The sequence below is a fragment of the Mycteria americana genome, chromosome 5 (assembly GCF_035582795.1).
Source record: "Mycteria americana isolate JAX WOST 10 ecotype Jacksonville Zoo and Gardens chromosome 5, USCA_MyAme_1.0, whole genome shotgun sequence".
In the NCBI taxonomy this organism is placed as follows: Eukaryota; Metazoa; Chordata; class Aves; order Ciconiiformes; family Ciconiidae; genus Mycteria; species Mycteria americana.
The window spans coordinates 45,707,797-45,734,726 of NC_134369.1; the positions used below are offsets into that span (position 1 = coordinate 45,707,797).

General features: G+C 39.3%; 1 protein-coding gene across 2 annotated transcripts in view; it reads right to left on the reverse strand.

The window, feature by feature from the left end:
• The window catches only part of RALGAPA1 (Ral GTPase activating protein catalytic subunit alpha 1), a 136,342-nt gene extending 109,670 nt beyond the window's left edge, over window positions 1-26,672 (reverse strand). The window contains exons 1-8 of one of the 2 annotated variants that reach the window (XM_075503154.1): window positions 26,297-26,671; window positions 13,721-13,831; window positions 13,136-13,185; window positions 11,555-11,612; window positions 10,877-10,920; window positions 9,727-9,904; window positions 7,882-7,997; window positions 4,866-5,004 (exon numbers count right to left, since the gene is read on the reverse strand). In XM_075503154.1, the coding sequence (XP_075359269.1) occupies window positions 4,866-5,004; window positions 7,882-7,997; window positions 9,727-9,904; window positions 10,877-10,920; window positions 11,555-11,612; window positions 13,136-13,185; window positions 13,721-13,831; window positions 26,297-26,402 (802 nt within the window). In that variant the 5' untranslated portion in view covers window positions 26,403-26,671. Of the gene's footprint in view, window positions 1-4,865; window positions 5,005-7,881; window positions 7,998-9,726; window positions 9,905-10,876; window positions 10,921-11,554; window positions 11,613-13,135; window positions 13,186-13,720; window positions 13,832-26,296 lie in introns of both variants that reach the window. The other variant, XM_075503153.1, reaches the window with a different exon arrangement.
• Window positions 26,673-26,930: the final 258 nt, after the last annotated feature.

Consider the following 26,930-nt stretch of genomic DNA (forward strand, 5'->3'; position numbering starts at 1 on the left):
AAAACTATTTTCATATAGAATGAAGATAGTCAGATTTCTTAATTTTTAAGAAGTGTTTATAGTTAAGTTATTAAGCAACAATTTATGTAACTCATACCATTTTACAGCCTTTAAAGAGTCCTATATGTCACTTATCTCCTACTACCAAGCCTACTGGTAAAAGCAGATGCAATTCAGATACAAGGGATCACCACATTTCCTAATGCATCCCTAGAAAGATCTCTATGTTGGTCTGCAGCAATCCACAATAAAGCAATACCACAATAAAGCAATATAATTAGCAATAAGGGTCATCAGTTCTTTACTGATACAGATCCCAACATCTAATCATGGCTACAACGGGAGAGCTTTAATTCCAAACTGTATTCTAAGAGCAGCTGCAACAAACACAGCCTCTTCTGGCCCTGCAACAGGTGAAAGACAAATAGAACAGAGAGAAATCCTGCTCCAAAGCCACATGAGTTTCACAGCTTCATCTAATGCCACGTCTGCACTAGCTAATTTTGCTGGTCTTTGCTGCCAGAGCAAGGGCACATGCATCTTCCTATGACTTAGCTGAAAGACGACTCTGTGGCAATAGCTTCCATACTAGCTTGCAGGGAATGTAATGAATGATGCTCAGCAGCATGCCAACTGGCAGGAACTGGGGCCATTTGGGGTCTATAACCTACAATTCCATTTTCTCCATCCTATGTTCTACACGATGGTTCAGAACTGTTTAGCTCTTCTCATTCTCTACTGTGCTAGTGACAAAGATGCTGACAGTGTCATCAGTATTCCTGATTCTGCTTCAGAAAAAAATGACAGTCCTTAATAACTCAGTGTGGATGGAATTGACACATGTGGTAAAAAAGTTACAAAGATGGGCAAGGGCGGCAGGGACAGCAGGGACACATGGACAGACAGGTTTTAAATTGTGCACAATGCACATTTCTGCAGGGACAAATATCAACAGCCTCGTTCAACTCCAGCCATGTATCAGCCAACTCAACAGTGCAAAATGTAATTTCTGGGTTTCACAACCCAAGACAGGGTGTAGAACAGTTCTGCAATAGCAGTCATCAACCTGAAGCAGCTATGAAACTTTCAGGTGTCCCAACTCTGTTCCTAGTTCTAGAAGGGCAAGTATGAGATCTGCTCTGACACAAAAAGTAGATGAAAATTTGTCTGAGGACTGATTATGACACATGCTGTCAGAAGACACCCTGCTGCTGGTGTTTCAGTATCATGATTTTCATCTGGTGACAGCACACAAACCCCACCCCCTCAAAAAAAAAAAAAAAAAAAAAAAACCAAACAAAAAAAAAAAAACAAAAACCAAAAAGGAGGAGGCACAGAAAATGATGGTCCTATCCAGATATGGACAGGGATAGCTTGGACAGAGATGGTATTTCAGCACTGCCTCAACATTTCTATAGCTAGCAGTACATAAGTAAGAGATACGTTCCATGGTTTTATAGGCCAGAAGGCAGTTCTAAGATACTAATGGTGGGAGTCAAAGAAGATGCAAAGTAGTCATGCTGAAGAATATAAAGTTGTTGCCTGACTGTATCCTCCTAATGCAAAGTCAAGAGTTGTTTTAAGGGATCCAGCATAACTTCTGCCAGGTTATGGTATCATAATCCAGAAGGAACAAATCTAGATAGCAGCGAAGAAATAATCAGCTACCATCTAGGCAATTAACTTATGACAGCCATATATACTTTTAGGTATTTGAAGTGAATACAGCCTACCTGCCGGACTGCTATAAAGGTTTCCTTGTTAACGTTACAAATACACAACACAACATCCAGCACCAGCATTGAGGATATCCAAGCTGGTATATCTCTGTGTCAGTTCAACACCCACATACAAAAGTAGTGATAAACTCATCACGATGCTGCTAAACTGAGGAATGTTTCCAGAACAGACTTTAAAGTTACATCGACTATTTTTAATGGAAGCATTATTTTTAGAGGAAAAACCTACATGACTCTTGCATACCATCCACCTAAGTAAGTAACAAATGCACAGAATACTTTTTTAAAAGCTTACAAAGAGTTTATTTGCTACAAATAAAAAACAGTACATGGTTTTCATTCTGTGGAAAGCAGCAGGTTAGTAAGAAAATTAAAAATCAACGTATCTTAAACAGAAGCACATACAATAGCACAATCAGTGAAAAAGGAAGCAAATGCCTGGTAGCACAGTATTTAAAGATGCAAAAATCAGTTCTCTCTAGTATCTATTAGCATTTAGCAATACTGGCATACTGGCAGTATTTTCAAAGGGACAAGACATCCATTAGACATGCAGTAAACATGTCTTTGCAGCACATTGTCTCCTCCTGTAGTTTCATGATATCCTCTCAGAACGTCCTCTCTCTCTATTCCCTCTCAACTGTATTATGTGCTGCAGCTGCTTCTCAAATGTATCCTCCTTCAGTAATTTCTTGCATTTTCACATTTGTGTCCATCTTGGAAGTAGGTGTCAAGGCTCCAGATGAGGACACTGACGTAAAACCAAAGCAAAACAGAAGCTTATTAGATTGACTCAAATAGCACAAGAGGAAATATTCCCTTCCCCCAACTTTCCATTTTTCCTTTCTGTTTTGGGCTTTTCCCACCCCCCACCCATCCACCTCTGGGAACTTGATGTGAGCTGGTGCCAAAAACGGCAGGTGGTGGAAGACATACACAGGGCAGAAAATGAAAAGGCTAGCAAAACCACAGTTATAATGGTGGACACTTGTAGTTTTGACCACGCTTACTTTTTAAGGAAATAAAGGGTTCAGAAGGAATGAAGAGCTGCTGAGAGCTGTAGGACAGCCCACTTTATTGTTTCCCTGTAAATGAAGGAGCCCAGCTAAATGGCTTGGAAATGGCACAGAAAGGCACATTACTATGATGGAAGAAACAATGCCCCTGGAACCTTACTGCCATACCTGTAATTCTTACTAAACAGTTTCTAAAGACTATCTTAAAGAATCTAAACAGATGTTAAAAGACATTCAAAACAAAACAATCTCACGGGCTCTTCTAAGCCTGTATTGCTCTTCCAAGCCTGTAATACTCAAGCCAGAATTTGGAGGAGACACAATACTAGCTTCTTGTATCTGGAATGCTCCACGATTGTTACTGTAACCAATATACTTATCTGAAAATCTGCCTTAACAGAAAGAAAAAAAAGAAGAAGAAAAAAATCTCAATCCAATATACTATCTCCAGTAAAGTCCTGTTATCAATGCTAGCTTACTAAAACTACTGTTTTGATTTGTACCTCTTGACTTCTCCTAAACTAAACATTACACCAGTAGCATAAGAACTGTTTTTAGTTGCAGGCTCGGTGATCAAGTTTGCCCTGTTTTCTGCCTAAATGCTGTCAATTTTGTTCAGAACAGGCACAGGATTGTTTTCAAATAGGGTGGGAAGACGCATGCCAGAGAAGAAGTTCTTAGAGGAGAAAAGACTATTCTACTTACCAGTGTTTCTGTTGCTTTTATTACTGTATTCTTCCCAAAATCCTCATCATTGTTGCTGACTTTGCACAGTTTAAGGCACTGACAGTAGTTTTGGATATCTATGCCCATTTCTTCTTCTTCTTGTTCCCCACTGTCCCCTTCTTTACTAAGGCCTTGGAAGTTTCTTGTTTACCATTCACAGAAAAAGAGAGGACTACAGTAAGACTTCTGTGGAAGACTCAATCAAGATCTTCATAGAAAGAGAAAATATTGTGGCCACATTTCTTGTTCGAGGACGTCAAGCAGCAGTAGGTTTGCTTTCTCAGCATTGCTTACCATCCCTCTTGTAGCTATTTTATCACTGAATCTCTTCAGTATCTTCACACAACTCTTGTTCTATGGTTGCTTATGGCTGGATTTATACTGTTTCTTCTCCCCTAGATGAGAAGGTCCACTGTTCGTCTTTCCCAGGAGAACAAGGTTTTGAAACATTCATCTCTGAAGAAAGCCACAATCCAAATACATGTATATGGACTGGCAGAAAGTAAGACCTTTTCAACAGATTTCCCTGACAGCTTGATTTTAGAATATGAAATTGTGTCTGGAGATCACTACGAATCCTTGTGAGATGCTGCTTCAACAGGTGAGAGGAGCAGTGAGGTGTCCATATTATTCAGGTAATGAAATGGCAGCTTAAAGCCTGTGTACATGGTATTGCTTTGCAAACAAGAGTCTCAAACTCTGTTGGCTTACAACCAACGTGTGCATGGGTACATGTGAACCTGAACTAGCAAAATCAAGATTTGCAAACAACCTTCTAGTTTAGAATGGGCTAAAAACCTCTGAGCAAAACTCTAGTTAGGTTTGCTTAGCAAACACCTAAAATTCTGCTCTCTATGCAGAAAGATGTATTCCAGCACCATCACCTTTAAAGATTGTGTTAAACCCTAGCTTCCTCTTCCTACTGCAAGCTCTTGACAAAATACAGTTGACACAAAAACATAACTAACTTTGCCCTGTCTGAACTATGGGCAAGGACTGTATGATCCAAACACTATGATTCTGTACAGATAAAGCCAACATCCCCCAAAGAACAGCACACTAACACCTTTTATCTCAGCAGCAGTCATTTCTCTTCAGAGCACAACTTAAATCAACAACAGAGGTCACATTAAAGAACTGTTTTACAAGAACATTTAGTTTACCTGAATCAGGTTAATATAGCAAGACTGACTCTAATGAAAGCGTCAGGTGCCTCCACGAACAGAGAATTGAAAACCATGAACAGGAACCATAACATGCTCTTTCATAAGAAATACTTTTGCAGAACGTTCTTTATGGGCAACATGACTCAAGCAAAAAACTGCTTTGCTATACTCTCTATTAGAGAAAATGTAATGATTTTACCAGCTGTGTTAACACTTACCAAGTATAGGGTTATACAAGCTGGTCTCCTTACAGATGTTTGGGAAAATAGAAGGTAAGTAGTATTTCTTAAAATTTGAGAATAAAAATGAAAATCCCTTTTCCTGGTTTTCCTTGTTCTTCCATTCTAAACTCTTAACCTTAAAAAAAGAAGTTGGATAAAGTAAACATCTAGAAGTACAAGAGAAAGATGACTGATGAAATGGCTTCTTTGTAAGTTACTTCTTTGGAACAAAATCATATGCATTTTAATAAACACTTTTAGAAACATGGAACAGAAACTAGCTAGGAAATGTCAATGAAACAAAGACTGTTCTCTTCCAAAATGTTGCTTCAAAATGAACTTGAACACATCAAATACTGAAACCGATAGAAATACATCTGCTTTTATGGTCATATTGCCAAGTCATGCAGTAAACCCAAACTGATTATTTTTAATAAAACTTTTTATATTTCAAGATGTTTTAGAAGAAAAGGACAATTACCCATGCTACCCTGAACATTTGTTTGACAATTTCTTTTAATACATTTTGACTAACAAGTGTCCATATACTCATTATAATAGGCACTCGGATTAATTTGTGCGGTTGGCAATATGAAACAAACAAATCTGTCAACCACAAGCAGCAGAAGATACAACTTCAAAGTTGAATTACACAAATCTACTTTCATGGATCATGAGTGCTAAGCCTTCCCCATTACAAAATGTCTTCCTACTGAAAAGCATGGTAAGTTCTCCTTAATAATAAACCCAACATGCAGTTTCCATCTTTGTCCTGGAGAATCCACCTGCCTGCAGAGCTGGGTAATATCTGCCAAGTCTACCATAAATAAAATAAAGGAAGCTTTGCTCTCTGCCTCCCCCCCCCGCTTTTTGTTGTTTTTTTTTGTTTTTTTTTTTTTTCTTTTTTCCCCCCTTCTCTATTCCTTACTCAAGAAATCCACAGTTCTATTATGATCTCTTTTCCAGGCAATGGGCCCTTTAGAATGGAATATACATACATACATATATATAGATCCCCAATATAATTCAATAGAATGGGTGACTAATATGTAGAAATTAGTGATACAAAGTCCTTTAGCAGAACTTAATACCAAAGAAGTAACTATTCAGCTTGAAATTATCAGTGCCTCTTAACAGAGTTCAGCAAAAGACTTCAGCATTCACATAGTGAACATGTTCTATGACACCTGTCTCAATGACTTATCTAAATTTAAATATAATACCACCAATTAATTACAGAGAGGGCAGTTGTCTTCAAGCATGTAAGGGGTACTTTTATTCAAAGTGAACAATCATCATTAAGCTTACCCTACAAATCACAAGTATGATGACCTCTATTCAAACTGGGAGATGCTGGAAGCAACAAAATGAGGTTGCAAATTATTCCAGCACTGCAAGTTCATAGAGTAAGACAGATAAAGAGAAGACACGAAATGTTTCAGTTTAACATTGGCCATATTTGTGCACTGTCCATCCTCTCTAGCACAACCTGCAAAAATATGAAGGAAAACTTACGGATAGATACCCAACTGGGTTCTGCTGGACAAGTCTGATCCAGAAGGCAGTACCCTGGAACACCTACAGCAGTGGTGGCCATATGACAGCAGAGCAGGCTCAGAAGCAGCATGTGCTAACTGTCCAACAAATTAATTACATAAAATATAATAGCTAGGCCACAGTTTTTGATAGGAGCTCTTGCCATGCCCTGTCCTAGGGATCTGAAATACTAGCTGAGATCATGGAAGTGTCAAAGTATGAAGGGAAGGACATAGTGCGCGCCTGAGTTGCACGCCATGGAGTAGATACTCATCCAAGTGTTCAATTTCTGTGCACAGTTAAGCTCCATAATCTGCCTTTTAGGTGGCTTGGGATCTGCAAGATCTTATTACCTGGTGTTCACACAGCAATGCCACTAAGCGAGTGTAATCTCAGCAGTGCAGCTACTTTCAAGCAGAAACTAACTCACAAGCTTTCAGATCTGAAGTAATCTGATTATGTACTGTTTCCCATTGCTTCTCTTTTGAAGAGGTTCACTTGCTCAGCTGTAGCAGTAATCCCAAATTTTCTCTGTGTAGTATACTGTATTACGCCTGAGCTTACAAAGTCTCCTAAAACTAAAGTCTCAGAAAGTACAGTTAAGATACCAACAGGAGTCATGGCACCATCCCTGCAAGATCTGGATAGTAAATGTCTTGTTGATCAGAAATAAAAAAAAAAAAACAACCAACCCACACCACAACCAAACAAAAAAAAAAAACCTCAAGCTCTTGCTAGAAAGCCATAATCTCTGTGTCACGGTCTAAACACCCTGGAGCATTTCTACTAACCAGGGCCTTCCAGTAGCTCAGAGTGTTTCCATTGAAAAATGGAGAGGCTGTATGGTTAATCTACTGTAACAGCAGAAATTCCAGAAAGATAGCTGGAACAAAAATATGACCCTAAGCACAGACACTGGCAGTCCCAATCTTACAAACCATTGAGTCTGACATCCCTGTTTCTGTTTGGTTTGTCAGCTAGCCCAAGCATAAACCTAGGAAAAAGGCCAGCAAAAGTTTGGGACTCATTAAAAGCCCGTATCACAAAAATCCAATGCTTTCAGTTAGAACTTTCCACTTAGTTTGAAAAGCAAAGTCCCTGACCACCACAAAACCGAGATAAGAGCGAACCCAGTTGATGCTTCCAATGCTTGAAGGTGGGGAGGGGGAGGTGAAAATGGGAAGGGAGCTGGAATCAGCATTGCTGCAAGTGACTGAAAAGTCCTGGTTTTTCTCCATGCTGCAATCTGATGGAAGACCCTGTGGTAACAGACCTATGAATCTTCACACAGAAGACAAGTGAAGATTTTCTAGGAGAATTTGCTTTTTACGAAGGACACTTGAGGGAGGGGCGAGGGGAAGGAATGTTTAAAACATTTTTATATACATTTGCAGTGCTACTAGGAGATGTCTTCTTGTAATGGACAAACAGGTGTTAGTTGTTTCATATTCATCTGCTTGAAAACTATAGAACATACCTGAATTACTATGTATTTCAAAAGTGCTTCTAAGAAATAGCTTGTCAAATCTTCTTGTCCTTTATCTCCCGATTGTGGAGGAACAAGTGGAGTGATTTCCTCTATAGTCACTTGAGCTATTTAAAAAAAAAAAAAAAAGAAGAAAAAAAAAAGAAGTACATTTAACATCTAAACCATTTCTTTTCATGTATAAATATCTACCATGTTATGAAAGTAGAAATGTACTGGGGTAAGCAGAGACAGTTACAGGCAAAACAGCCTACCCATAGATTAATGAAAATTAGGAAATTCTAGCTAATAGATCACCATAGAACTAATTTCTTACATATATAAAAACACAGCAGATAATAACTAAGTTCTCCCTATCCACCTTGGGAATTTACCTGCCAAGAGCCAATTTTTCCAAAAGGCATAATCCATTTCTTTTGGAATTTATACAAAAAAATAGTGTAAGATTTGCATTGCACAAATGCCAAATTTATATACATCTCTCACGATTTTCTTCACTTAGCAGTTGATCAGTTACGTTTGTGTTAAGTTTTACTAGCTCTACCATTCCTTTGCCTCTACAGTGAAGCTAATTCAGCGTTTTTCTCTTGTTCCTTTAAGTTAGATGTTCGCATTTCACTCTTTGCACTCTGCATTTCTATGCTGCCTACATCCCCTTTAGATTTGTTCCTCCTTTCCCACTGTAGAGATATAACACAAGGTAACTCCAAAACAGGGCTTAAAGTATGTAGCAAACTTTTATGTGCAGAGCTATCCTGCCACGAAATTTGTCTGCTAAGTTTCAGTAAATTTAATTACCAGTCAAGGAGACACTCCTTGCTTCTACAAGCAATACTTGTGGCAGCTCTGAAACATGGGGTGGAGGTAGGGAAAAAAGGCAACAGCACTTAATGTTCAGAGGAAAAAGTGGTTAGCTTCTTATTCACATTTATGTGAATGCACAGTTTGCACTTTTGACCCCATCCAATTACAATTCATTAATAAATTAGCTTAAAATCCTACTAACAGGAATAAATTGAGTTAGGAGGCAAGAAGCTCCCCAAAGTAACCAGTATCTGATACTTACTGCTAGAGTGAACAAAGGAAAAACTGTCGTAAGAATCATCTTAAAGGGAAAATCATCCTCAGTCTATTGATTAGCATCAAGATAATGATCTTCACATTAAAAAAAAAAAGAATCTAGAAAGTATAAAAAGCTTATCTCAGAATGCTCAAGCCTTTCCACTGACACAGACCTTTCTGACCTCAGGTTTTACAATTTACAAGGTCAAATTTTTTTAGAAGATTCCGAGCCACAAGAATACCACAGCTTTAACTGGCTGGTCATACACAGACACAGCAGGAAGATCAACCATTTGGCTTTACGCATTGCCCTAACAACCACTCATTCTCTTGAAGGCCATGCCAGAAACTGCTTTGCGTAGCTTGCTCCCTAGAGTATGGCCAAAGCCAGTGCAAATGTTCAACACAAGCACAATCCGTCTGTGCAAGTTTGCAGTAGATGCAGCATCTGCTTTTAATTCTCAAGAAGAATTACATAAAATTGGTCAGTTTATTTCCACCTGCTATGTGTTAAGCTACTATAGCCATACTTACAAAAAACAAAAAAAACAACCAACAGAAAAACCCCACAAAACAAAAACCAGCCCACTGCAAAAAACAACAAAAAAGGACAAAGTCAGTATTGGAAGAACACCTGATAAACTGCCAAGAAACTCATTAACAGCTCCATAATCTCCCTGGGTACATATGTATGTTAGTTCTTTGTTACTTCAACTTGCCTTTTCCGTGCTAAGAATTATGTAGAGAATTGAGTAATACTATCAAATTACTTACTTTCTTGAACATTAAGTGGAGGGTTGATGAGATTATCTAGTGTTCGGGGGCCATATTCAGACTGTGGTGATGAAAATCCAGGAATCAAGCAAGAAAACATCCATAATTGTTCTTTACTACAGTTATTTTGAAGTGCTTGCAGCCACAAAAGAAAGAGACGCACACCCTCTCGCCGTATCTTAAAGGAAAAAAAACGGACCAAGTTAACTTGTCCCAGAACATAAAAAAGCATTTCCATTTGTCCTGGAGGAAGAAGGAGAAGGGGAGTGGTAGAAAAGAAGAGAACAGACAGACAGTATGACCACCAGCAATCAGCAGAGCCAAGCTAGCGCATCTGCTGCTCCTGCTGAAATGCAAGAGCAACACTGGCACCTTCACTGCTGTTTGCCTCACAGAATCTCTTTCACAGGGTTTTGTCTGAAAGAAGAGGAAGAAAACCAACACGTGTCTAGTCACTTGACTACAGCACTGCAAGATGACTTGTGAATTTTTCAGAAAATACAAAGACCGTCGTAAAATTTCTAAATGTGTTTGTGAATGATAACAACAGAGTGAGCTTTTTGTAGCAGAAGGACCCGTTCTACCCTCTTCCATTCCTTCTTCAAGAAAGGTGATGGAGTCCTAGAGCAGTCCCCTCCTGGCTCTCACACCAGAGAATTTCAGCACCAGCCAAGCCTGCAGGTGGTTTACAGAGGAGTCGCATGATTGTTTGCTGCAGTACCAAAACTACATATTACACTTGGGTGGCTTTTGTCCCATGGTCAACCGTTATTACACTACACACCAAGAGGTCTCTTTGGCATAGATAATCTTCCACTTTGAAGACAGCCTGAGCCCCAAAACCACAGCCTGAGCTCCAAAACCGGTTTCCTTGCCCCTAACAATGAATAGTTAGGGCTTAGTTCTGCTTTAATGCAAAAATCCTTCAAACCATTTGCACACATTCTTAACTTGGCTACTCTATATAAACTCATTACTACTGTGAGTAGTTCTACTGAGGAAAGCTGATGATTTGAAGTCATTCTTTCATGACACACAAGTCATGATCTGATTCTCATTCCTGTGCTTTTACCGTAAAAATTCACCCTTATGTTCTTATTTGTATTTTTAAGTATTTTAGACAAAAGTAGTATGCAACTTTTTCCAATACCTTTAATGAATTTCCAGTATGAAGAAGCTTCTTTAAAATCAACCCTAAAAAGAAGGAAAAAAAAAAATGTATTTTTGTTTGTTTGTTCTTTCTTTATTAAGTAAGATGTCAGAGTTCTCGGTCAGACTTGATAGTAACTTTTAAACAAGTCCTTGGCAATCTCCAATTTAATCTTGGTGAACTTGATATCCTCAGGCAACTCTCTCAATGCCAGAAGGAAAAAAAAAAAGATCACCTTTCATAGCTTCCTCATAACCCATAACATCTTTCCCCAAGGACTTTTTGGGACAAGTAAATGATTCTCAAGTCATTAATGTGCATAATATCAGCATTCCCCATTTACAAATACCGACCTCACCTCAATTTTGAAATTTATTACTAAGAGAGAAAAAATTAGGAAAAACAAAAAATTACAAAGCAACTTTCCACCTGTCCTTGTTCTTCCTCAGCCACTGTTCTATTTCCAGATTCCCAGATTTAATTCTATCTAGAAGAGCATTCATTACATTGGTGCGGTTTGTTTGTTTCTCTTTTTTTTTCTTCCTCTAGCTTGCAAGCATTTCAAGACCATAATCCCTGTTACGCCACTTAAAGGTTAAGGAAATCAATAGCACAAACTACTAATAGCTACTAATAAAAAATAAGGTTAAAAAAAAGAAAGAAAGAAAATCAACTTACCGATACTATGAAATTGCCATCTCTGATGAATCCTTTCTGGAAGGAGTTGCAAAATTTTCTACGAAAAACAGAACCCAAGGATCTATGTTGCAGATATCACTCTTGGAAGACCAAAGAGCGCTTTCACAAAGGCCACAGATCCGAAGCTGAAGGGTTAACTTAGAAAATTTCCACATTGCTTTCCCTGAAATCATTATTGTCCTTTCAAGATAATCCCAGTCCTAAAGCTAAGAAGCCCAAAGGCTCTGGCAGACTATCTGGCAAGTCCTGCATTGGAGATTTCAGGTGTTACTGCAGTTTATCTGGCTCCACTGCCTCTCTGCTGGATATTGCTGCTTATAGCATAGGGAGTAGAATGGTATGAGTATCTGTCTCAGTTGCTCTGGTTCACAACAGGTTGTATTAGGTTATTCCACCTTTATAGTGGCTTAAGCTAGGATGCTCAGCTGTCAGCTTGCCACTGTGGCACAAGCAAACGTTTGCTTCAGCCTTCTCAACAGAGGGATAATGAGCTACGGCAAAACAATGAAGAAAAGACCTGAGGCAATAATGGTCTAACATCTCTCCAGATAGATTGGAGGAAGATCATCTTCAGATGGTAAGAAACAGAGCACAGTTAGTGACAGAGGCAGTTAAAAATCTATTATGTAGCACTTCCAACATTTATGCTAGAGGTATTAGCAACTTGTAAGTAACTTGATTTCCCAAATGAATTCCTGGCCATGGCCCTCCAGCAGCCTGTGCAACTGTTTCCAAAGCACAGGTCACCTAATATCCTAAAGGGATAGGAACTAGTAAACAAATGAACTAGCTCTCTTCAGACTCACTCTCCTTTTAACAGCTAACCCTACAGTTCTAAGCACCAATGTACCTTACTTAAAAAAAATTACAAAAAAAAACCCCTTGAATTTGTATTCAACCACGTAATAAGCATTCATCAGCTTTCAATTCTACGTATTTTTAAAAACCACAATCCTTGTTCTATAATTAGAAGCCTCCATCAGAAAGGAAAGACAAAAACTTGACATTCTAACCTATTTCTAAACTATAGTCTCTGCTCAGAAATGTTCTGATTTCATTAAATTAGTTTCTAATTCATCTTAATTAAGTCAAGATATGCTTCTGGTAAGGATGCTGTGAAATGCTGTTTTCAAATAATAAATCTTTTAAAAAATAAAAGGTATCTATAAAAACTAATTCTGCAGTAGTAACCTATTATGAGGAAAATCAGAGATAACATACAATCAAAAGGTCAAAAAGATCATGACTAATCAGAGATCATATTTATAAGAATTACAAAGTGTATAATACACTGGAGGGGATACACCACCATCACAAAGTAATGAACTATCTGCAAAAAACATCTTTTTTCAGTTAAGACATCTTCCTACAAAACTGCAAGTCAAATTCTTTTTCTTCTCACACAAAGCACGTATATTCAACTCTAAGCAAAAGGAAAAAAGGAATGCAGTTAAATGTAAAGCGTACTTCCAGGCAACTGTAGAATAGCTGTACTGTTATTATTCAACAGGACTTAATTCAAAGCAAAAAACTCATACAGGAATATTCAAGTTATCTTACCTCAAAAATAAAAAGAATAGAATCTAATTCTTCTCTCTGAGACTTGTGACCTAGATGCAATTACAAATAAATAGAAGATACGCTTTCATCATCAAAACAAAACGTAAAGAACACTGACAAAGATCCTTAGATGTGTAAAACAAAAACATGCATTTCTACAACCATAATTTTGCATTCCTTCTGCAAATAAAAAAAGTGTATTTCACAGTTACGGTTTATAACAGTTACAGTTTGTATAACTTTCTATTATGGCATCAACAGCTGGTAGAGATTAAGTTACACAATATCTTGTTAAACAAAACAGAGTAATTCTGCAGAACACAGAAAGTATAACACCTTAAGAATCCTCACTTTGCAAAAAGGCAAAACCAGTCATCAGAGAATAAACTCTCCTTGCTCACCTCTACTGCATGCACCTCTAATTGCTCTGCCTTTATTTGTAAAGTTAGTGCTTACCCATATTTCTGCACAGCTAATGTTGCCATTTGTGATCACAGACACACGGCTTTATTTATAACAGCCTGCTTTATTTTATAACAAAAACACAAGCACCAAGACAAAAAGTGTTCTATTTGAAATACTTACCTTTTTGTTTAAGACCTACTTCAATAGTCACAAAGTTTTCAAAGAACACATAATATATATGTGAGAAATGTAGGTCGAAAAACTGTTTGAGATCAATTGATTCTGCATTCTCTGAAAAATAGAACAGAACATTGTTTTTATTTCTTTCAAATATTCAGAGTCAACCACTGCATACCATTATCCAGTAGTAAGAACTGAAGACATTTAAAAGAAAAATTATTATTGGTAAAGAAGTTCTTGAAGTTTTCATTCTTTTAAACTGAAGCTAATGAAATTCAATACAGCATACCATAAGTGCCTAGTGAATTTTAAAACAGGAAGCAGTGTCTCATTGTTTGCATGACAGTAATGCCTGCAAACCCCAGTCACGAACCAGAATTCCACCAGGACTAGCATGGTACAGATGAATGTTGTTTTAATTGTTAATTTAATAGAAATAAAGCTAACGATGCTGCCCAAACTCTACAACAGAAAGACCTTCCCTGTCCCCAACTGTAATTACTAGACACAACCAAGCTTACTTAAGAAAGTGGGAGAATGACGATAAGTGAGGACCACCTCTGCTCTGTAGAGAAACAGGCTGGGAGGAAGCAAACCGCAGCACTGGATTCCCACTGCTGCCTCCTTAGCTCCAACATGCACTTTCCTTTCCAGTCTGGCCCAGTCCCCCGTACTCCTTTGACTGTGTGGTCTCAGGAGATCAGAAGCTGGGACCTCAGGGATACCCTGAGGTGGAAACATCATTGCAAGTGTAGAGGGATGTGCCCCAGGAAGGCTTCCAGACTGTCTTCCCACAACCCCCTAGACAGTTTTGTGCAAATCCTCAGTTAAAGAAATACATGATGATTTATCTAGATTAATTTCAAATTGATCATTTTAATCAATTATTTCAGGCCTGAGTACACGCTGAACCAACGACACTCCCTGTCCTGTTATTTAACTACATAAGACTAGAGAAACTAAGTGGACAGAACAATAGTATGGAAGCACAGAGGAACAGGGAGACAGTATTTTAAAAGGCAAAACTCTCCCCTTTCAGAACACTCATACAAAACAAACAAAAAAAAACCCCAAAAAAACCCACAAAGCATGAAGAAAGGTGAAGAAAACGAAACCTTTATACCCTTCACCAGCTTTATACACTGAGGCATCATCTTTCACTGTAGATATATCTTTTGTAAGTCCCCTTTTAATTCTTTATTGGATCATAATTTTTTAACCCTTTTTAGAATGACATCAATCTTTATCATCTCACATGACTGGATATATAACTGGTAGAGTATAATGCACAGAAACAATCAATTGAAAGGATGGCCAAAAGCATGGCTTATTTTCAATTCTAGGTTATTATGTAGCTCTGCAGCACTGTCAACTCAATTTTATCACAAATCTTGCTACAAAAGTTTCCAGTACATGTTCAATTTTTGCAGTATCTTGCATAATCAGTGTAGTGGAGCCAGAGTGCTCTTGGAGAAGACAGTGCTGTATTAACAGCTAAGATCAACTCTTAAAGCAAGGCAGCTTAGCAATAAACTTAGGGGTGCAGAGTGGCAAGTGTGTGCCTGACCATCTACAGGATTACCAAGCCTCCAGTTTTGCAGAAACTGCTACACCACTTACAGATCAGCAGCTGAAGTGCTAGAGTTTAGAGTCTGAAATATTAAAGTACGGACAACAAAACACAATTCCACTTTAAACAAACTAGACCATGATTTTCAGGAGGTCGGGGCAAGTACGCAAGAAACAGAGCTATGGCTAGAGCGTAGGCACAACCATTATATCCACTTCCACTCATGGGGCAGAACCCTAAGCGAGTTCTAGGCTATGGACAAGAAAATATAGCAAATCGAAAGGTTTTAAGACAGAAGCATTAAAGGGAAAAAGAAAGCAATGATTGAGACTTTCAGGAGAAAGCAGGGTGGCAGAACATAATCTTAAAGCCCATACGCTTAACTGCTGTATGGGAATTACATGTAGAAAGCAAGGGAATGGTTCACTTGATGTGAAGGAGCAGAAAACACTAGTTCCAAATACTAAAGAGTTCGGAAGGAGTTAAACAGGGTCTCTGCCAGTCAACACACAGGAATGCTGCATTTTTGCAGGCACATTAAATGTTTCATTTCCTGAAATAGGCCCTCATTCTTTCCCCAGACATGGGTCAACTCTGAAGCAGACAAATAAAAAAACCAAGCCAAACTTATTTTTTAAAGACTCAATCTTAACACAACAGTTTGTAATTTTTGGAGATACTATTCCTAGATTCTTCAGGAGGCAAACTAAAGACTTGCCCATATAACCAGCTGAACAGTATTCTCATTTTACCACATAATTACTGTGTGACACTTGCATACATACAACTGGCACTGTGGTAAGGCGTTCTGCCTTTCCAGAGTTCAGGGGTGGGGGGATTTCAGAGGATGGTCTTTTATTTATTTATTCATTTAGTAGTTATTTATTTGAGAACAATGTGGTGCCAATCATCTCAGAAAAGACTCAGAGGAGCATTGGTAGACCCGTATGATTAACACCCAATTAACACTAAAAGCATACCTTCAGAATACAGCTATAGCTTGGAATAGGACGAAAGTAAAAAATTCCTTGACTTTGCAACTTTTCTAGCAAATGCATTTCACCCTGATTTCTTCCTAAGATCACACTTGATAGCATAATCAAAAGCAAGTTTTTGGAATTCAAACCAAAGAGTTAACAACTGAATTCTTGCAATAAATTCTATCGCTTCAGATGGAAGAAAATAAAAATATAACATTTTATTTAATGGGAATTTTGTGCAGGCATTACCTGAAAATAATACTTTTTTAAAAAACCCACAAAGTATTTCTGTTAATGCTGAAAAACAGCTTTCCTTCTAAGGGAGGGAAAACACACTTGTGCATCTGGTAGGTTTGCCACCTACAGCAAAAGAAAGCGTCTGCTCATCATCAAAGGATACCTACAGTGATTCAGTAAGCTGCTGGTCCAGAAATTTGGAACCTTGCCTTGGTCAAGAAGTTTGGAACTCATTATGCATAGCCTGACCAAGAATTATGGCAAGAAGGAGGAGGGGAGAGAAAAGCAGATACAGCATGGGGATAATAATGTAGATCTTAGAAGAGTTTGATCTGGAAATGATCTCGTCTGGCCACCTGCACACATCATTCCATTTCACAGCTACCTCTATACTCAACACAATCCACATGACTAAATACATGCATGGAGAGACTACTGCTCTCCTTGATTACTTTAACATTAAAACTTCCAGCTATATGCTGCTGTTACAGCTTCCTTCATTAATTAAGGATCTGATAACTTTTTGTCTAATGAAAATGTCTCCAAAACATTCAGTTGACCTTTATCCTTGTGATCAACTAAAGATACAGCTCTTCAATTCTCTCATCTTAAGCCATTTTCTCCAACACTAGGTCACTGTCTCTGCTCTATGCTCTCCCAAAGTACTGTGAATGCTGCATACAAAGGTAAAACATCATTTCCTCTACAAGGAGCATATGTATGTCCTTTTCACACAGCCTTGAACTGAGAATTTGCAGGAAGTTGCTTGTCTGCTTTGGCTACTTCATCTTTTCTGCCTTTTTAAGAACAGAGACATAGCCTTGTTTTTACATGAAGTGGCATTACACAGAAATAGACTCTCCTCCTTAATTTATAGTTCATTTATTTATTTATAAACAAAAGAACTTTGTATTCTCCTACCACAGGTTCATGCAACTAATGCATTCCTTGTGTTCTTGGTACTTATGCCCAGATTGGGAGGAGGGAAGGGTTCAGAAATAGATCTGGCACCATATAAAATAGTTAGAAAAGTTTCTCAGAATGGGAGAGGGAAAAATGGGACATTACTGTATTCCAACAATGTAAAAACTAAAGCTTTTACTGTACAAAGCATAGTTCCAGTACACTAAAATTCAGATTTTCAGCATCATTTATGGAAGCTGTTCATCAAGAAAATGCAGTTCTCTTCATGCTTCACAAGAGCAAGAAACATGCATCTTTGATTGCTGATTTTTCCTTAATAATGTTCTGTAACTTAAAAATTGGTACAACTCTGATCTCTGCATTAAGTTTGTGTGTTCAGTGGTGCTTTTGGGGTTTTTTTTAAGGAGAAAGTTACATTTAAGCACAAAGAGACACCATACAGCTTCTCTGTCCTTTTCTTCCTTCCATAAAACCTTTCTAAAAGTAGCTTTAGTTTTTTCTAGGTTCAGCATTAAGAATGTAAGCCACCTTGTTTGGTTTAAGTTTTAGAAGTTGTATTCAGCTTATGGATTTCTGTTCTATTTTGATGCTGAAACAGAGAACTGAACTAAAAATGTAAGACTAGTTATCTAAGCTATTTGTATGATCCTCATTACAAGAATATTCAAGTACCAGATCAACTGGAATTCATATTTCCATTAAACCCACTGAAATTTGGAAGTTCTACTATTCTCCAACTTATAGACTGGAGCTATAGCAAAAAAGGACTAAAGAAAAAAAACAGCAACAATCAAAACAAAAAACCCTCCACCTCTCCTACCAACTTCTGTGCTTACATGCGACTGTACTTTTAGGAACTTACTCTCCTACATTTTCAAGTGGCCAACTCTTTTCTTAAGAACTTTTTTCCATGTATTTTCATATGGCCAACTCTCTTGAAGGTTAATTGTTCAAAACTTTCAGAAAGATTACATTCTTTTCAATTATCTCAGTAAGCTATTCAAAACTTAACTGCCCACAGTGATCATTTTAGGAAAGGAAGATTCTAGGCCAAAAATTTCTTGCAGAAAATTTTTGATGCAGAAAATGCCACAGAAATCTGCCTGAGAGTAAACGCATTTGCTCCAATGCTTTTATTATGGTTCAATTATCAGCACATCACTTTTTAACCAGGAATTATTTGCATCTACAAAAGTATTTCAATAAATATGTACCCCTTTAATATTACACATTAGAAGTAGGATACTATTTGAATAGCATATCATACTTAGAATTACAATGCAAGAGTACCACTTCAGCTTAAAAATGACTTTGTCAGATGCAAAACATGAACAAAAAAAAAACAACACAGACTTTTACTGTATATTTAAACTTGTAAGGGATGATCACCTGAGCCAGATTCTGCAAAGCTTAAAAGTTTACATGTACAACACCTGAAATCCTCTGTAGGAAGAGGACCTCAGTGGGCTTTAACTTATATTATACACAATTCACCTCCCTGTTTATTTTGTTTTCTACATATTACCCTATAAATTATTATAAACTAATCTACAACATCTGTTACATATTTATAAATGAGTTGAGTTAGGAAGGGAAATGCATCTATACTATTTAGATGATTGCCTGCTGTATGAAATTAAAATATTATAAAGAAGGTAAACTTGTACTTTCTGCACAGGTCAGAACTTTAAAGGTAAACAATCAAACTACTGAAAACTGAAACAAAAACCCCCACACAGATCTTAGACGCATATTAACTTTTCTGAAGAGAGAATTAACGTTCACAGTTCACACAAAGCATCGCAGAAATTTACCATAGCATTTAACAGAATAGCCTACATCATTACAGATCAAGTTGTGGTTAATTTTACATTTGATTTTAAGCATTTCAGAATTTTATAGTATGTTTATACATAAAATTGTTACAGCACACAGTATAACGAAAGTATTATCCTGTCTCGTTCCAAGACTTACTGGCTTTTAAGTCACTTTCCCCTCATCCTTACCCAAAAATAAAATACCAGTGACAACTGCAGCAAACAATGACCTGGAAGACAGCCAGACTTCTAGTTCTATTTCTGTAAAGCGGAGGCCCACTATAGACTCAAGTGTTCAGTATCAATTCTCATAACAAACTGGTGCCATTAGAAAGCAAGAGGTTTCTAAGCGTCCTCAGTTTCAGTTAACATGTAAGCAAAATGGACAATAGAACTCACTCATTCTTAATTCTCCAAGGTGAAAAATTTAACGGCTGCTTTACAGCAAACCAGTACAGAGGTTCAGTTCTATACAGACAGTCCCTCGAATAGAAAAGCATGTCATTTATAAAGGTTAAGTGGAAAACCTCCAGAACCAACTGGTGATCTGGCATAGTTAACAGACTGTCAAAGTGAAAGAGACCTGATAACAAACCACAACGTTTCAAACAGTGAGCTACAAATGCAAACCTATTAAGGGCTTCACTTCAGCCCTTACTGTTTCAGATCGCTAACAGCTATTGAACAAAAACAAGTCAATTTTTTTAAAAAGGTAATTTTGTCAAAGAAAATATTCTTGAGGTTTTGGGTACTGAAAAAGGAACAGACTTCAAGAAATCTTTTAATGGACTTCTATTTTGCATCAGACAAGTCTGAACTCCTGATCACCACCATCTTTTAGATACAAACATACAAGAAAAAAAGAAAAAGTCACGAATGAATAAGCAAGTTAACAGCACCAATGAACATCATCTACATACAAACTGTTACAAATTCCAACACCAGTGCTCTACAGGAATGAGCAGAAGCAGCTGACAGCTCTCCAAGCTAATTCTTTCAGGTTGCTTGCAAACTCCGGAAGAGTTATGCTAGTAAACTTTTAAGAAATGCTTCCATAACAACTCACACATGTCCCAGAACTTAAGCTTTTATTTAAGCAACTTCAAACACTTCCGTAGTTATGGACTTATTTTCATTCCAAACTGCCACAAGCTAAACCCACACAGGCCTTCCCTTCGCATCCCAGCGGTCAGAGCCGCCCCGTTGTCTAGCCTGGGGCTTTGATCTGACTCCAGCCCTCACCCTTGCAAGCCAAGCAGCACTGGCCACTGCTGCTCTCTGCAAGTCGAGTATAACGTTAGCCAAAATCCTAAAGCAAAGCAGTTCTTCCCCCTTTTCTCCTGCCCAGAACAGAATGGGTTCAGGGTTAAGTCAAGACTGACAGAACATCAAGTCTAATTTCTTAAACTGCACTCAACCCACAGCCAAATCCACGAATTACAGCGGTGACATGTCCTCTGCAGTTAGAGTTACCAGGAAAGAAAATTAAAAAAAAAAAAAAAACAAAAAAACACACAACTACAACTCTTGCCAAAAATAATACAGCTTTGCACATCCAGAGAAACTTCTGGAACAGTTATCTCCAAAGAAAATTCCAGGCAGCTAGTTTTGCTCTAGCTTCTCACTCGCCTCTCACTTTAATGACCATAAAACATTTTTCATTTATTACAGTACATAAGTGATATTATAATGAGTGATGTTGATGATGTGCAACACCAATGAATGCCATCCAGCTGAAGCATTAGGGCTGACTGCCAGTGAAATGATTTCTTAAATTAAAATCCCTTTAGACAAATTCAATCTCTGTTTAAGTATACTGTTTAATATTAAACAATATAACAGAATGGATGTCCAATGCAGCCCGTTTCATTCTGTCCAGTATAGCTTGACTTTTCCCTTTCACAGATTGCTTATATGAGATGTCAAGCACTAACCAACCACCAAGAATAACAAAGCAAAATAATAAAATACCACTCCACACTTCAAATACTCTGTTCTCTTAGCATTACATTTTACAAGCATTCTCTCTATGGTTCCAGAGATACAAGCACTGTCTTTTTAAGATATCAGACGCAAATAAAATGCTTTATGAGAAACAATATATTCCTTTTTCCTTTACTCTGGATTAACAGATTACAGGCCTGTAACTCCTACTCTACAAAAAAAAATGAATTAAAGGAAAAAAAAGGAAAAATTTTCTTAAGCATTCAGCCCTAAAAGTAAATCTTAAACCAAGTACATTTGACTTGCTTGCACATAGTAAGATTACACAGAAATCATTAAATACTTAAGGATTTTAGCTTTTTAAAAAAATACATATATTTACAAATTCTGACTGAAACCACGAATTCAACAGGTAGCACCAACATATTTGATATCAAAACTAGAACAAAACAAGAAGTCAATATTGTTAAGGTATGACGTTATGACAGGATCACATATCTAGCTGCCTTAATTATTTAGAGAGTTCTCAAAGCACTGTTTTAACAAAAGGACAAATCAAGCACGATTTGATGCTTGAAGGATTACTAGAACAAACTTTTATGAACTACCATTTTAAACACATAGAATTTTAGTTCGATGTTGAAGTCTGATTAAACAGTGCAACACTGATTATAAGAACAATGCAATATTATTTCCACGTTATTTCCTCTTAATGATCCTAAAAATTGCAATTAGTTGCTAATTCACTGGGAACTGCTAAAAATATATATTTTTCTGGAAAATCACAGGCTTTGTTCTGCAGGCTAATTCCATAAGGTACACTATGTACCTCCACTTCCATCTGCTAGAACAGTCTCAGTGATCACACCTGCACTAACTGCAGCTGGCAGCCTTCCTTATAGCAGGGCTGCGCTTCTGACAAGGCTGAGCCGCTGCCATACAGACCGCAAGGGAATCCCATTAGACGTTCCCACTCACGGCTGATATGCTCTAACCACCGCAGTACCTCACAGTAAACAAAACTGCTACAGCCTTTCCAGTGTATGGAAACAAGACAGAAGAATAGTTGATAAAAAGTCAGATACTGACCAAGATAGCATTAGGGAACTGTATGAGACTTAAGGGTACTTCTCGGAACTAAAGGGGGGGGGGGGGAAGGAGGATGAACACTTCCCTACGGGAAGAAACTAATACACCTCATAAGAATCAAATCTCTTAAAGCAGATAGTTCCAGCTGTTTCAAGAAAAATACTGCAGCAGGAAAACAATGAAAAGCAGATTACCTTCACTCGCAGACTGGTATGTCCCAGGATACGAGACTTCAATCTCCTTCCAATTTTTCTTAGCAATAATAATATTTATGACTACTTGGAGGTCTCCTAAAGCCTTTAACCTCTATTTAAAAAACCTTATGCCTGTGACATGCATAAATTGGCCACGTATTATATTCACTTTAACAAATAATTTAATCAATTCTGAATTAGTCACCTGAATTTCACTGAATTTTCCTTGGTTCCTGAATTACAAGAAAGGCTCAGTAGAGCCATACTGAAGGAGAGCAGAGAACCAGACAGAGACAGGACACTGGAGTGAAGTGGCAAAGAGCAGTTATCTCAAAAGAGTTTCAGCAAAAAAAAATACAAATGCATTTCCCCGGTATGCCTATAACTGACAGCCTAGCACTCAGGAGCTTCCCAAGCCAAAAATCTTTACCAGTAACTTCAAATTTGGTAGGCCTTAATAGACTTTATTTCCTAGTCTTTTCCATATATGTTTACGTATTTTTCACTATCTGCCCCTACAGAAAGGGATTCCAAAGCTTTCAATGTCTTTTCACATTGAAGTTTTACTCTCATCTGAGTCATTCCCATCTCTAAATCCTCTATATACTGATGATAGCAATAAGACCACTAAAGCTGCAATGATATTTGGTGTAATGGTACACCACTGTTTTACGAAGACACAAAATTTTCTATATTCCTTATGCAGTCAGACTAATTTGCATTTTTTACTAAATTTAAACCGAGTTGTCACCAATGACAAAGATACTTTTTCCTGAAATGATACAACTCACTGCATTCTAAGTTATCTTGTAAAAGGCATTTAAATAATTCCATCTAATGTACAGTACTTTTAATTTGTTAAAAATAAATGTCACTTGCCTTCATGCTATCCATTCACTTAGCTTCATATTAGGTTCTCTGAAATTGTCCTGTCTCTTCTGGTCTTTACTAACAACCACATTATACTATCTTAAATATTTTTAGATGATGCCTGACTTGCACCATTGCCTTGCAGGATCCAACTGTCAATCTTTTACCATAATGAATTTTTTTAGATTTCTCCTCTTTGGCTAATAGACAACCAGCAGTCTATAATTCACAAGCACTCTGCCTGTTTTCATGACTATTCCATTATTTCAGCTTACTGGAGAACTGCTGCTTTGGATGCCTTGATAAAATAGAGGGAAAACGAACTAGTACTCCCTTTCCTCCCCTCAAGTCTTAACCATGAATCCAAGGCCATGCTTCAGTTTATCGTTGCTGAACCAAAGACTAAAAAGTACAGCAAAAAAATATTAACTCTGGTCCAATACACCTTGCAGGCCTACTGAAAGGATTTTAAGTTTAAGAACAAGAGAAAATTCTCTTCTTCTCCTGGATGTGGAACAGCAGAGAATTCTCTTCTGGATAGTCTTTTAGTCTCCAATATGCAGGGGCTAAGAGCAATACAAGACAAATCATTTTTCATTCATAAAGATGCTGAACAGAACTGAACTGAGATTTCCTCCCTTCTCCCCTCGGATAGTCTGTTGGCAATAGCCAGCTTGGCTCCCCTGAGCACATGGAAACATGCCAATTATTATGCTGGGGGAGTTGTCACTGAAGAAAAAATATAAACAGGAAAATGCAGCACTACGCTGCTCAAGCTGCAGGATGGTGCCTGCATGCAAAGCCACCTCAGGTAGCAGTCTATCTTATGCGGGTACATTATTTTTTTAATCTGGTCCTACAGACTAGTCAAAGAAATAATTGGAGAAGGAAAGGCATAGAGCTTATGCTTTCAAAGCCAGTTTAGGGAGCAGAGAAATTTAAGGAATAAGGCAAGGAGGTGATCACAGCAGAAGACAGACTTCAAACAATCTGCTATATACTTCTCTTGCACTACAGTAGGAATACATAGAGAAATATCCTACTCCCCCTGCCCCCAAAAAAAGACCTTGGTTTTGCACCTTGTGCATCTAAGAATATCTGCATAATGATAAAATCATGTAGATGCATCCAAGACAGACAAGCTGAAGAGTACTGTTACACCTTTCCCTACTTACACAGTCACACACTCTCCCACATGCATTCTCCCAAATGCAGAGAAAGGATGTGTGGGAGCTGTGCTTCAACAGCTGAGATATACGCATGTGCGGGGGGGAAAGGGGAATGGCCATCACATGAAAACATGCCCCAGCAGATTTAGTCTGTCCTACAGCCAGTAAGCAGAAACCTTAGATTAGATAAGAACGTCTCCTTGACACAGAGCTCATGGCTTGTATCTTACAGAATGCATCCAAGTATTAACAAAGCTGAAGGAAAATCTTGTAAATAAAAGCCAAGCAACACAAATATCAAATCTAGAACAGATCAGATCAAAATCATGCAATTGTTTTGCAGACTAAAGCAAAACTAGAAATATTCAACATACTTAGCCAGGAAACCTAAATTCAGAGAGGTACTTGGTTTCTTTACAATGCTCTTTCCTCTTAAGTTGCAATTGATGAAGTAGCTAGAAATAAATATAAATCAACACAAAGCAAGTCACAACTGGCTCAGTACAGCTGGTTAAGAAGAGCGGTAACATTCTGAGTGAGGCAAGAGGATACATCTGACTACTGAAGTATCTTGGATAGCTAGCTACCCAACTATTCTCCATTTCAAAAGTCTAAATAATTATTATGTTGCAGAAAAGTCATACAGCAGCAGATGCTGCCATACGGGAATACCTGTTCCTTCAAACACCAATACAAAAGAAAAAAGGGAGCAATAACCATTTTCCTTTGAAAGGAAAGAATCCAGCTTTGGAGGCCAAAGACAAGGTACTTAAATACCCCCAGACTGTGGGCACAACCCAAAATAATCCACGCTAAAAACGGAAGGCAGTTGCCCTTGACCCAGCCCTGCTCATGTGTTGATAAACTGTCAGAAGCAACACGTGCATTTACAGAGCTGAAGGGCCCAAAAGACGCTCCAGAGCGAACTTCTTTTTTTCAAGGACAGCTTGATGACAGTGACTTAGATTTTTACAAACCCATGCAACTAACAGATATTTTGGAATGGTTAACTCTGGGTTTTTTCCACTGGTTTTTCATTAGGCAATTATTGCATATAATCACAATTTCTAATTCACTGGTCAGGTTAAACAGCTGTTCACATGGAACTGCGGCAGTCCTTAAGTGCTTATGTTCCCTCCTTGACCAATTGGCAAACCAAAAGTGTTTTCAGACTAGCTGCGTGAATACACATCTACAACTACTCTGGTGAGCACTTACTGTTGTGGCTCTTACCTTGAAAACATACAGGAACATAAGTTGTTACTGTAAGCATTTAGACGAAATGGATTAGGGAGTCACAGGCACCATTAGCACTCACCAGCCACTTTGATTCAAGCGTACTGACTTAGCAGCATTTATGTAGCTCTAGAGCATAATTCACGGGGGAAGCACACCAGCTTCTCGCCTCCATCCACAGTTGCCAAATGTACTCCACCTTCAAACGCGGTGCAAATGTACGTGCCTCAGTACAACAGCGGGGAGCGAAGCGGCCCCCGCTGCGCCCGCCGGCCCCCGGCACACAGCTGAAGCCTCGCCGCCGCCGGCCCCGCGATGCCGGGCGCGGGGCCCTCCCTCCGGCCGCCGGGCCGAGGCGAGGCTGGGCCGGGTGGGGTCTCTCGCCGGAGCAGAGCCCCAAGCCCGTCTGCCGCCCCGGCGCCCAGCCCGTCCCTCTAAGTTCCCGGTCCTTCCTACGCCGGGACTCGGGGCCGGCGGCCCCGCGGCCCCCGGGCCGTGGCCCCCCGTTGATCCTCTCCCTCCCTCCCTCCCTCCCGGCCGCCTCACCGATGAGGACGCGCAGGTGCTTGAGGCGGGTGAGCGGGTCCTTGCGGGTGTCCAGCACCTTCTGCGTGGATTTCCGCACGTCCCCGTGCGGCTTCTTGGAGAACATCCCGCCGGGCCCGGCCCCGGCGCCGCGCTCCAGAGGCAGACAGCGGCCTCCGGATCTGCCCGCACCGGGGCCCCTACATAGCCAGCGGCGGCAGCGCCGCCTCCTCCTCCTGCCTCCGACTCCGATGCGGCGGGGGTGGAGGGGCGCGGCGCGGAGCCAACTCCCCGCGGGCCCGGGGGGGCCGGGCCTAGACTCCCCCTTCCTCCTTCCCTCGTTCCCCTCCCGCTGCTTCACGACAGCCGTCAGGTGCGACCCCAGGCGTCCCTATGGCAACAGCGCCGTGACGTCACGGCGGCGCTCCCCAGCGCACCTCCGAGGCGCGGCGGACGGACAGACGGACGGAGCGGGCTCCTCCCTTCCTCCCCGGTGGCCGTCCCCCCCCCCCCCCCGGCCGCTCTCAAGGCGGGGAGAGGCAGCGCCCGGTGGCTGTCACGGGTCTCCTTGCCGGAGGATGTGGAGCAGGCACCGGAGCAGGACAGTTAGGGGCTCGCTGCGGGGTCCTCTGCGCAACTCGGCAACAGCAACTGC